At 37.6% G+C, this 12,274-nt stretch overlaps 1 protein-coding gene across 4 annotated transcripts in view; it reads right to left on the minus strand.

The window, feature by feature from the left end:
* The window catches only part of kif21a (kinesin family member 21A), an 88,768-nt gene that overhangs the window by 31,228 nt on the left and 45,266 nt on the right, over positions 1–12,274 (minus strand). For all 4 annotated transcript variants that reach the window (XM_015393261.1, XM_015393262.1, XM_015393263.1 and 1 more), the window contains exons 7-18: positions 10,982–11,097; positions 10,706–10,901; positions 10,449–10,638; positions 10,306–10,372; positions 9,096–9,299; positions 6,613–6,700; positions 6,419–6,533; positions 1,987–2,175; positions 1,484–1,683; positions 1,276–1,383; positions 1,124–1,192; positions 607–752 (exon numbers count right to left, since the gene is read on the minus strand). In XM_015393261.1, the coding sequence (XP_015248747.1) occupies positions 607–752; positions 1,124–1,192; positions 1,276–1,383; positions 1,484–1,683; positions 1,987–2,175; positions 6,419–6,533; positions 6,613–6,700; positions 9,096–9,299; positions 10,306–10,372; positions 10,449–10,638; positions 10,706–10,901; positions 10,982–11,097 (1,688 nt within the window). The remainder of the gene's footprint in view (positions 1–606; positions 753–1,123; positions 1,193–1,275; positions 1,384–1,483; positions 1,684–1,986; positions 2,176–6,418; positions 6,534–6,612; positions 6,701–9,095; positions 9,300–10,305; positions 10,373–10,448; positions 10,639–10,705; positions 10,902–10,981; positions 11,098–12,274) is intronic.

A 12,274-nucleotide genomic window follows, 5' to 3' on the forward strand; every position in this document is an offset into this window, starting at 1 on the left:
TGTCCTGGTGCCAGGTGCACCGATGGACATCCTTATGCTTGAACATGGTGTTCATTATGGACAATCCATGACTTGCACATATGATTGTATCAATGTTTATTACACATTTGAGGTTTTGATAGAATTCTGACATCTTATGACCTGCAGAGATTAGATTACATACAGACTGAATCTTACTACTTTGACCAGGAGTGGCCAATCTGTGGCCCTATATATAATATATATAAATATACATATATTTATTTTAAATTTATATTTTTTTTTTCTTTAGCCCATGACTTTGAATTGAAAACATTTGCCCATATGACAAAAATTTTGGACACCCCTCACATGGGCAATAATTTTCTTTATAGGCATCAGATTTGAAATAAAAAAATTATGTAGAAATATTTGCTTTGTTTAACTTAAAGAAAAAGGAAAGTCTCTGATTTCTTTTTTTGTAACTCCACATTCACACAGTATTTTGCGATTACTTGTCACATCAATTAGAATTTGCAACATGATTAAAAATATGAAAAAGCTAGAAGGTCACGACTGAACTCTGCATGACCCACATAGTGAATTTTCGCTTCAGTTCCATCAAGTAAACAGCCTTTATAGCCTTACCATGTGCCGTTGGAAGCAGTGTTGCTGGAAGAATACATGCGTCCAGATGGAGGGCGGTGAGTCGGGTCCTGGGCGGACTCTGGGAGGTTGACTTTCCGAACCACTTTGCCCGAAGTGGGTCTGACTTGCCTTCTCAGAGCAGTCACCTGACACACACACATAACACATCTGTAAACTCATGTCTTGTCAGCAAAAGGCAGTACAAAGTACCACCAGCAGGGGCACCGCTTTTGCTCTGGATAAAAACTTGGTGTCTTTACTTCAAAGATTCCAAATATGATGCACTAAACTGCCTGTGCTTTTTTTTTGCATCTGCAATAAGTGGATGTGTTGTAGGGGATCTACATGGGTTGTTGTGTAAATGTTATGCAAACCAGTTTGCCTGGGCCCATTAAAATGAGCAGAGTGTACTAGCAGGTACTATCATGAGGGCGACACTAGCTTGATGGCGGCACTAGCTTGATGGCAGCACTAGCTTGATGGCGGCATTAGCATGATGGCAGCATTAGCTTCTCACCTCCTCCGTCTTTCTCCTCAGAATGAGCTCCTGCTGCTTTTTCTGAGCCTCCAGTAACTTCAGCTGATGCTGAAGAAATAAAACAGTAATGATGTTAAGATCAACTGAAACTCTTCCATCGTTTTGTGCAGCAGAATTTTAAAAAGTCTGACCTCTTGCTTTCGCTGGTCCTTTTTCAAAGAGGCTATTTCTCTGTTCCTGCGCGACTCATTCAGCCGGTTTTTCTCCTGCTGCTCCTTCATTTGCTTCATAAGACGAACCTGAATCCATAAAAAAATAAATAAAAAAATAATAAAAAAACACGAAGGGTTTACAGCAATTTCAACAACAAAATCTACACGCACAAAAAACAAGCGGTACCTTTGTTTTCTTCATTTCCGTCACATCCAGCTGCAGCTTCTTCAGCTGTTTCTCATACTGTGATTGATTCTTCAGCAGGCGGGCGTGTTCCTTCTGAGCAGACTGCAGCTTCTGGAGCTCCTTGTTCATCACGCTCAGCTTCTTTTCATATTCGGCTTTCATTTTACGAGCCTTGTCCTCAGTACCGCTTTCCACAGAACCTTAAAATGCCCAAACAAGAAGGTGAGGAACAAAAAGCAGTCAGCCCTTTTTAAAAAGAGCCATCACTTCTTTCATTCCAGGAATATTTGATCTATTTGTGTTTATAAACCCTAAATATAAACCATCACAGTCCTCTGAAAAAACGAACAGGAGTTATTTAAAACATGAAACATGTCCGGAGGATATAAATTCATCCAAGTAAAACTGTATACATTTTAAATAGACTGCTCTCCATCACTGATAACATACAATTAATTATGTGTGCGCCATCTAGTGGGCGGTTTTAGAAGGACGGCTCTTACTCATGTTGTGAAGCACTCGATCCCTCTCCAGCTGCGTATCCCTGATCTTGCACTGCAGCATCATCAGCTTCTGCTCGTACTGCTGTTTGAGCGTGTGCAGACGCCGCTGGCTGTTCTCCAGCTCGTCAATGAGCTTCTGCTTGATGGCAATCTCACACGTGATGTTGGCCAGATCCGCCTGATAGTTCTCTGTCAGACAGAGGAACGTATTAAGAGTAGTTAGTTTCAATTTTTAAAATGCTGCCCAATGTTTTTTTTTTTTTTCAAAAAGATATCCGCAGCATGGTGTCTCTACTGGTCTTAGGTACAAATCCCAGTCTGGTTTCTCACATAGCACATAAAAATAATAGATGTGCTGCACAGTTCAACGAAATAAAACAAGACAAAAAGGACCACAACAATACATTTAGAGAAATAAATTCAAACACAAACAAATAAACTCCATATTTATCATTATAACAGAAAATCAAACTATTTTTCAATAGAAGTCTTGACAGTTTCAGCTATTTTTACACAAAACATGTCAATCATCCCAGAGTTTAAGAGCAAAAACCTCAATCAATCACTTCAGAGTTTTAACCTTGATCTTGAAAAAAATCTAAGGTAGAATGAAGCTGTTACTGAAATGTAAAGTTTGAGAAGATCACAGGGATAGGAAAGGGCAAAAAAATGTAAGATTTCAGAAAACAAATAGGAAGCAAAAACCAGAGATATGTGGTCTAGTACTTTAGTACCTGGTAAAAGATAAGCTGCTGCAATAATGGAAGTAAAGAGTGATGGGAATCACGTTAAGGTCTTTGGAAGACATGATTTGAATATTATATTTATCTGCTTGTCAAGTTCAAATGCAAAATCTAAAACAAAACCTACATTTCTGTCCATATAATCAGTATATCTCCCTGCATGAATTATAATAAAGTTATTTACATGCATAAATCAAGCGGAACACTATGGCGATAGAACTACTGCTCCACTTGAGAAAGTAAAATCTGTTGGGCTTTCTTTGGCGTCAAGACAATTATTCTTATTGCCACATCACCAGACAGGACACTGTAAAAAAAAAAAGAAAAAGTAAAAAATCAAATAAAATCCACATTTCTGACAGTGGTGTGACTGTATGGGGCCAAAGGGACCAAAACTTTCAGGGTTCTACGTCTCCCAAAGCTATTTCCATTTAAATGGAGAAAATAAAATTTCAAATGGATTTTAATACCAGTTCAAGCGTGGTTGAAGAGGACCGACTCTTTCTGCTTAACTGACAGAGAAATTTGAGCATCATCAGCAAAACACTGAGGGGGCTATTATGTTTTCTAAAAAAGCAGGAGCAATAGAATAGAGCCTTGAGGGACACAGAAGTGAGGCTGTGGTTAACTGCTCTCTTCTGTATCTGTTCTTCCCTGGCGACCTGTCAGAAGGTTTAACCCTGCCTCTCAACTAAACGACAAGCTGCAAGAAACAAATTATGCACACAGAGTTAAAAAAAAAACCCTCAATGCAATGTGAATATCACTGCAGGATCATTCATTGTTGTCATAAGTTGGAGAAATTACAAAACAAGTTGATAAGTTTGAAGGATCTATGTTTTCAAATAGCCACATATACATGGAAATCCAAGATTATTGCTGAATACTGCAAAGATATTATTAATAAAAAGATTTTCCTGATTCTTCTCCCTAATCACAGTTTAAGTAAGCTACAGCGTTAGCAACAAGCTTAGAGGGCCATGTGCAGACTTTTGACCAGCTCTTCTAGCAATGGAAAAAGGTAGAATAGTATATTCTGACTGCTGCGTATACATGCTCTGCATAGCTAATATATATTTAGCAAGTTAGATGGACTAAAAGGCCGCATCTCTCAGGAGTTTGGATGGTAAAATGCAGAGAATACAAAGATGTGGGAAATGCATAAATGGCCAAGAGGGAAATTGGTCAGAAATCATTTTTTAGCAACAGTATGAAAAAATAGACCTGCAGACATTAATATGAAGCATAAATTAAAGTCAGTCTAAAGAAATCACAATAAGATAAAATATAGAATTAACAAAATCAGGGCAAGATAAAGAAAAAAATTAAATTGCAATGAAATCATGAAAAAGTAAAACAGGAAAAATTTCAAGAGCCTGGAGGAGAATGAAATTATTTTCAACTGAGTTTTAAGATTCAGCAAATGAAGCTGCAGTGTTGGACGTTTCCACAGCTTTAGGAGCCGCAGACTCAGACCCCGGCCCCCTTAGTTTCCTACTTTGTAAAAGGAACATTAGGACGTTTAAGCATTGTTATCAAATAATGCTAAAGCAGGATGTTCAGTTAAAAGCTAAGTAGTCAGAAGCCTTACAGCCCTGTAGGTGAGAAGAATTTTAAAGTAAATATAAACATTTCCTAGGAAGAATGGGTGATATCAGAGAATTTACTTTAGTAAACAAGCTGCTATCAAAACTGTATTACAGTAGTTTAGAGAAAACATAATATACACCTGATATTAACAGGGTTTATTCAGAAACGAGTAACTCTAATTTAATGCTTTATAATGCTCTTTCAATGCTCTTAGAAATAATTTTAATGCCATCAACAAGTACCCATGACTCTCCAGCCACTTTTGTTGTTTTGTTTGCATTTTCCCATTCTCTAGCTTTTTCTCCGCCTCAAGCTTCTTTTCCGAACATACGGTTTTACCGGAAGCCGTTCCATGCAAACACGTGGAAACAGTTATATCTGATAAACCTGGCGAAAATAAAGCATTTTAAATGCCACGATAATCACATTTAATGAATTTTAATGCCAATTAAGGCCTTAATTAAAAAAATTATTGAATGACTTTTAATGATTTTTAATGAAACCATGATTGAATATACACAGGAGACAATTGCATGTTTTTTTAAGATGCTTCTTAAATGAAAGAAATGTGTGAAAGAAGGAATAAATTATCTAAAAAAAAAAAAAGATCAAATTGTAACTCCTACATTTATTTCATATTCTTTACAGTGGATTTAATTGCAGAGCAGGATGTATAGTATGGTTGTTTTTTCGCTCGTAGGTGGCTAATTTCCATTTGCTGTGCAAATGGAAATTTAAAAAAAAATAAAAAATTTAATCCAGAATTAAAATGTTAAAAAAATTCATAATGAAAAAAGTTTTAAGAACAACTTTGCTGTTTTTTTTTTTCAGATTTTATTTTTACACTCAAAGCCTGATGAAGGTCTAGTATTGAATCATTGCTATTAAATGTCTTCTCTTGCAAGTTGGACACTGTCCTCTCTATGTTACGTTTTTTATTTAAAAAAAAAAAAAAATTTCACAATTTTTTTAAATGATTTAATATTTTATTATTTAAAATGTAATTTTTATTTCTATTCACATTTTTCTTTTTCCATATAGTTTTATAAATTGTATTCTTTTGAAATTGCGTTTTCCAGATCCCATTCTCTTTGCTTCTGAGGGCGGGCTTTCCTCTTGAGTGGGGAGCGAAGATGCATTTCTATTGGTCGGCTGGAAAACATTTTATTGGTCGAGAGCGAACATTTGTGCTTGGCTTTAAGTAGAGAGAATGTGATCTGAAAAACGCAATTTGAAAAAAGAATGAAATGAGTACACCTCAATATAAAAAAGAGAAATTAAAAAAAAAAAAAACTCTTATAACAAGAAATTAGAAAACATAAAAGTTTCCCTTAAAGTTTTTCCTTCATTAAAAAGTTTTAAAAAGTTTCATTTCTTAATTTTTGTACGGATATTCTTTAACAAAACGTGTTCTTTGCTTGCAACAATAATGGAACAAAATCCCTATAGGATGTCACCTGCATAGATGTGACAGGATGTTAGCAAATCCCCAAATAATATTGGCTACAATGTAAGGTAAAAAATAATTACGTGCCTAGAAATGCGCACTGATAAATCCCACAGGGCAGCGGAGCAGAATCAGAAGAGAACTTCTCTGTTCTTTAGCAGAACGCCACATTGAAGAGATGAGAGGTAAACCAATCCAACAGAGAGTGAGAAATGCCCTCCAGAACCATGAGCCTCTTTAACAGGATTAGAGGTTGAGTTTCAAAGGCAGAAATGGGTTCCAGAAGAACTGGCACAGAGCATCTCGTTGCATCCGCAGCCGTTAAAAGATCATGGTGGACTTTCACCAAAGCTGTCTCAGCACAGTTAGAAAGCCAGACTGAAAGGGTCTGAAATCTGGAATTCAGATCGCCAGGATGAGAGCTGGGCATTACTGAGAGGAGGTAGATTTGATAAAGAAGGGAAATGTTTAAACACGGGTCTAGTCTTTTTTAAAACATTCAATTCCTTGCAAGTGAAAACCGTCCCAAACAAAAGAGTGGCCTGAATAAACGCTACCAGACTTGGTCTGGTCTTAGTGAACAGCTCCTCTTTGTGGTAAAAGTTGGAAATAAAATTCCCCGAGCCATTTTTAACCCTTTTGATCTTCCTACCTTTTTCATCCGACTCAGAGTCAGAATCATCAGAGCTCTCCTCCACATCAATCTCCTCTTCCTCTTCTTCCTCCTCCTCCTCTCCGTCCTCATGATCACTGGTGTCTTGCACATCCTGATAGATAATGAATTAAATTTGTTTCCGGCATCATCAATGAGAATATTAAGGACTCTGTGATAAATCTACCTCTTACCATTTCCGTCTCTTCGTTGAGCCCTTCAGCCATTTCTTTCTCACTGGCCTTTTCCTGCTCGTTGTCGGGAAGTTCCTCTTTGTTTGCGCTGAGAAGACACACAGATGACATAAAGACGTTCATTAGAGAACAATGAAACCGCAGAGGAATAAAGATTACTGCAGAAAATGATCTGCAATCAGGACTTTGCAGATACCTCAACTGAGCAACGATTTTCTGGAAATCAAAGCCTGTAATTATTTCACACAGATGAACAGAAAGGTGGAAGCCACATCCACCAACTAAGGCTGACACTGTCTTTTAGACAAACAAGCTTCAACAACAAGAACTACAACTGAACGCACTCAGGATTTCAGATTGCATTTTTAAGTTAGCATTGGCTGAGAATGAGCGTGGTTTAGCATTCATCGCTTTATTTGGCTTTCTTGTGGAAAAGACAGTTCAAACTGTTTAAATAAAGAAGGAGGGAGTAAAGAAACGTTTGAGGAAGTGAAGCATAACATAAAATGAGCAAAACAAATCGGTGAACCAGATCAATTGGATAATAATTTTATCCAATTAGATCAAAGGTATGGAAACGACCGATCAGGCAGAATAAAATGAGAATGATAATAATCCTGATGAGCTAAGGATACTGGAAGCAGAGCAGTTTTTAAGCTGATGGTAGAAACCTTAACCAAAGGTGTGTCCATTGCAAGCTGCAGAGAACAAAAGTTATAAAAAAAAAATGTACCAATATGGAGCAAATTTGGCGAGTGAAGGGTGAGACCTGAGGAGACATTTGGGTCTGAGCATTATTTAGTAGAGCTGTGTTAACGGGAGCAGCAGGCTTTAACGCAGAAAGGTTAGGTCGGCATTTTGCTGAAGTATTCATCTTCTGTCTCATCACAGCCACAGGTTTCCTTGCTTTCTACGGGGATTTTACAAAAATCAAGAGTTTTTCCTGGTAAAATATAAACAGAAAAACCAAGGCTTTAAAACGTGAGGCAGCAATTCAGTTCCCCGTTTCCAGAGCAGTTTAATTTAAAATTAACAGTGGTGTAAAAAGTACACACATTTGTTACTTAAGTAGAAGTATAGTTACTGCAGTTTAAATACACTCTGATAAAAGTCGAAGTATCAACTTGACCTCTTTACTCAAGTAAAAGTAAAAAAGTATGTGCTCCAAAAACGACTTAAAGTATAAAGTAACCAATTTTTCGACTATTTTGAAAAATACTTTGAGATAGGGCCAAGGATGAGGGAGTTCTTGTTGGTCTCCCAATACGCTCTCGCCTGTGTCCGACCTTTCGGACATTTCAACATCTTTTTCTGAATCCAACATTGTACTGTAGCATGGCATAGACAATTCATGTCTGCAGTTTGAAGAACATCTGCTTGCTTCTGATGATTTCCTTTAGCTAACCAATGAGTGTTTGCGTTCTATGACTCATCCAATCACACTAGTTTTCACTAGATGTGGATGGAGCCAATGATCTGCATTTGATGGTGCACATGACATATAAATATTAAACTGAAGCCAAGAGTGACGAGTAACGTTTGTTTTAAAAATGTAAGGAATAAAAAGTACAGATTCTCTGTCAGAGCGAGAACAACATCCTGGGACTTTGTCCGTTCTCGGTCTTGTGTTCTACTGAATTGGATCAATACTAGGGCTGAGGCTGATGACGTTTCACGAGTACACAAGCACATGAGAACGCACAGGTACACATATTGAGAAACTGCCTTTTTATTTTATTTTTTTAAGTTTCAGAACCATGTTTCCTTTTTCTTCCATTTTGCATTAAGCACATTTTAAAGCAATATCTCCTAAAAGCCTCCTCACACATGAATGCTTGCTGTGTGACCAAATGTGACAAATTTGTTCCATTATTCTTGTGAGAAATCTAATTTCTTCTGTGCAATTTTTCTTTCTAATTTTAATTAGAAACATTAGTAACAATAATGGAACAAAACTCTCTCCATATGATATGAATACTTCAGTAAGTGACCAACCAGCTCTGAATAGAGAAGTCTGAGATGAAATGAAGATGGAAGCAAACAATCAGGGCAGGAAAAGGACGGTGGAAGCTTGAACAAACCTGGCATCCACCTCTTCCACCACCTCCTCCCTTTCCTCCCTGTCTCTCTCCTCCAACAGCAGCTGGAGTCTTCAGGGAGGGGGTGAAGGGTCAAAACGAGGAGAGGAAAATAGAGATGGAAGAAGAATGGGAGGAAGAACGGTCAGATGGAGCTCTACACTTTCAATCAGTCGCTGTGGCCCTCTGCAGTTCTTGTTTTTCATTTTTCATCCTCTAACATATCACCAGATTTAGACTTCCCTTAAAATTTTTTAGATATTTTAAGTTCTACTGGCAACAAAACAACTGCGAGCAATGTGAGCCTAAACTTTTACCAGCAAACCAAACCTTTAAAAGGACTGAGGTAAAACCACCCTTTAAATGATTTTAAAGGCTGGAATAAACAGCTTTACTTTCTGTTACCTTTTCTTTTTCTTTTTCTCCCGCTTCTTCAGTTTCTCCAGGTCTTTTTTAGCAAGTTCAATGATGTCTGCCGTCTCCTTCTCAGGGGCCAACAGTGCGTTGGAGAAGGAGCCGGGCCCTCCGTAGAAGGACTGCCGTGTGGAGGCGCGGGACAGGTTCTTCCTCAGATTCTCATTCACAGCTTCGCTCTCCAGCAGTTTGGCCCTGAGGGAACATCCAGGGACACAGACAGGCTTAAAAAACACTTTACAAGTAAGAAAAAATATATATAATTTTATATAATGAAGGCCAGGAAGGACTTTGTTTAAGATACTTGAATGTAAAAAAAAAAAAAAAAAAAAAAAAAAAAAAAAATATAATTTTATATAATGAAGGCCAGGAAGGACTTTGTTTAAGATACTTGAATGTAAAAAAAAAAAAAAAAAGAAATAAAAAAAAAACCTTTATAGAGAGCACATAGGCTCTCAGTTGTTCTTTCAAACCCTGCAGGAGACGTGAAAGGCTGAGGCTTACAAAACAGGAACCTGGATGTATAAAAACTACATTAAAAACTCCCAACAGACAAGTCTGTCCAAAGAAGATTCCTTGTGAACCTATTAAAATAAAAAAGCAAAGCCTGGGGCTAATCATTTTTTTAAATGTATATGCCAATAACTCATTCTGGTTGAATTAAACGTTTTTATGACAAATTACGGCATCCTGCTGTTGTATTAGTTGTTACGTTTTTCTTTTAAGCGTTCTTTTTGCTCATTTTGTTAGTAAATAAAGCCTTTCCGTGTATTTTTACCATAACAAACTCATGTGATCTCGATTGCATCCCTGTACATGCGTACAAGTGGTTCACAAGCGAGAGGGGTGTAGCGTTGACCATTTATTTTAGTTTCACTTCCAGACTTTCTATTTCACTGCTTGCTAAGCGGCTGTGGGGAGACCTTTAAGCCACATAGTAAAAAATGCATCAGAAAAGATCTCCTACTGCACCTTTAACCCAGCTAATTAGGATTCTGTTAACTTAAAGCAAGAGCTCGCGGTGCCATTGCTTTTCCATACAGTATTAAAAAGGGAAGATCCAGCCTAAATGTTGGGATTGACATCATTCTAATGACCATCTCCAAAACAACATCTTTCTTGTCTAGGGGCTTTCCATCAATAAATAAATTAATAAATGCATGAAAAGTAAAAAAGAATAAAGAAAAATGTTTATGTTTACCTCAGAACCTCTATTTCTTTGATGTAACTCTGAATCATGTTTCCGATTTCCTCTGTGCCTCCTTCACCTGGATAAGAAACAGACTCCAGCTAAGATGTCAGGGATTTGAGATGAGTGCCACAAGAAAAACCCAACTGCCTTACCCGCTCTGGAGAGAGCCTGGTTAGCCTGATCACTGAGCAGCTGGGTGAGGCGGGCCCTCTGAGCATCGATGGTCTCCTGCATGGCTTTGACTCGCACTCTCAGGTTGCTGTTCTCAGTCTGCAGCATCGAGTTCTCGTGGAACATGTCGCTGAAGCTCTCGACGCCGTCCTCTCCCACCAGACGTTTCCCCTGCAGGAGATGAATACTTAGATGCTGCAGCAGGAGCTCAGAAAACACAACCCTGGCCCCCCCTCACCGTCTTGTACTCCATCAGCTCAATCTGCAGCCGTGCTATCTCTGTCCTCAGAGCACTGATCTGCTGGCTGGCTTTATCCTGGTTCACCATCACCTTGTTCTTGATGTTTCGGGCTCGATTGGCGTATTTTAATGTGTTCAAGGTTTCCATAAAGTCACGATCAGATGGGCTGATACACGCAATCATTACAGTTTGGCTAAAGTAGAGGAGAAAATATAGGTTTGGACATTTCTGGGCCTTTTTAAAGTTAACAGAAATGAAGAGCTTTCCACTAACCTGTTTCCTCCCAATGAGTCCTGCAGCAGTCGGGTCAGTTTGGAGTCTCGGTAAGGCACATGAGAAGCCCGCTTGCTTCGGTCGCCTAAAGCACTGATTACATTCCCCAGCGCGAGCTTAGCAACAGAGAGGGGAGCAGAGGAACAAAGTTAGCATTGATTTCATTAAAAAATGGAAATAACTTAAGCTAAAAAGCCTTTAAGGGCTGGAGGAATGAGTGAAGGTGCAAGCCAGGATGCTAACATTACTGTAGAGCTGCTTTCACACTTTGCATTAGATTTTAACAATGATAGTTACTATAAAGCTCATTAACAGTGTTTTCGCAAATATTGAAAAATAATTCAGAACTAATCAATAGCTTTACACACATTGATGATGCATTACATAAAATGCATGCATTACATTACTTAAAATCTAATGCAGAGCTCAACTGCAACTAGATCAGTTAAGCTGATCTTTTAGAAACGCTCTCTCTGCTCTGGGAAGACATTTTTACTGCAGGGAGCAGAGATGGAGGCAGGACTTTATCCACGTTAGTAGGAAGCAGTTCTCATCTAAAGAAGCTAAACACGGACTGAAAGTTGGATGCACACATGTTGCTCTTCATCCAGATGGTTTATGCTTTTTTTGAAAATGGAAATACATAGATTATAAAATTCTACTGTTTTAATTTTTTTTTGGAATAGTATAACTTCTATTAATAATAATATTTTATTGTGCGAACGTGCTTGAAAATTTTTTTTTTTATGCTTCATAGCCAGTTGAAGTTGGCAACGTCCAAATATCTAAATTTCTTAAAAATCTAATTTACTTTGTTTTTCTTTCATTATAAACATAATCACTTCTGCAATAATATATTGCAGCTCATGTGTCCCACCACACACGCCTAAATTAGTGCAGATTAGTATAAAATGTTTTTAGACATGCAGAGTTTTCATTGCTACTGAATTCTTTCAAGTTTTTATATTTCATAAGCGAACCTCCAGTTTTATGTAAAGTTCAGAAAACAGGAAAGTTAAATTCTTTGACATTTTAGAACATTAAAAGTAACTGTGTAGCTAGTTACTTTGACTGTGCAGTAACTCAATTATTAACCTAGTTATTTTAATTAGTGACCATTACCTGTTACTTTGAGTAACATAGTAAACACCAGTGGCGGCTGGTGAAAAATATTTTTGGTGGGGCTTATATATTGTTGTGTATGTCTCCAACTAATCCGGAATAAGAATTCAAATAAACAATTGGACAATACATACAATTTAACAGTAATGATTTAATTTACTATATAATAAC

Source organism: Cyprinodon variegatus, unplaced genomic scaffold (genome assembly GCF_000732505.1).
Source record: "Cyprinodon variegatus isolate N-32 unplaced genomic scaffold, C_variegatus-1.0 Scaffold632, whole genome shotgun sequence".
Classification (NCBI taxonomy): domain Eukaryota; kingdom Metazoa; phylum Chordata; class Actinopteri; order Cyprinodontiformes; family Cyprinodontidae; genus Cyprinodon; species Cyprinodon variegatus.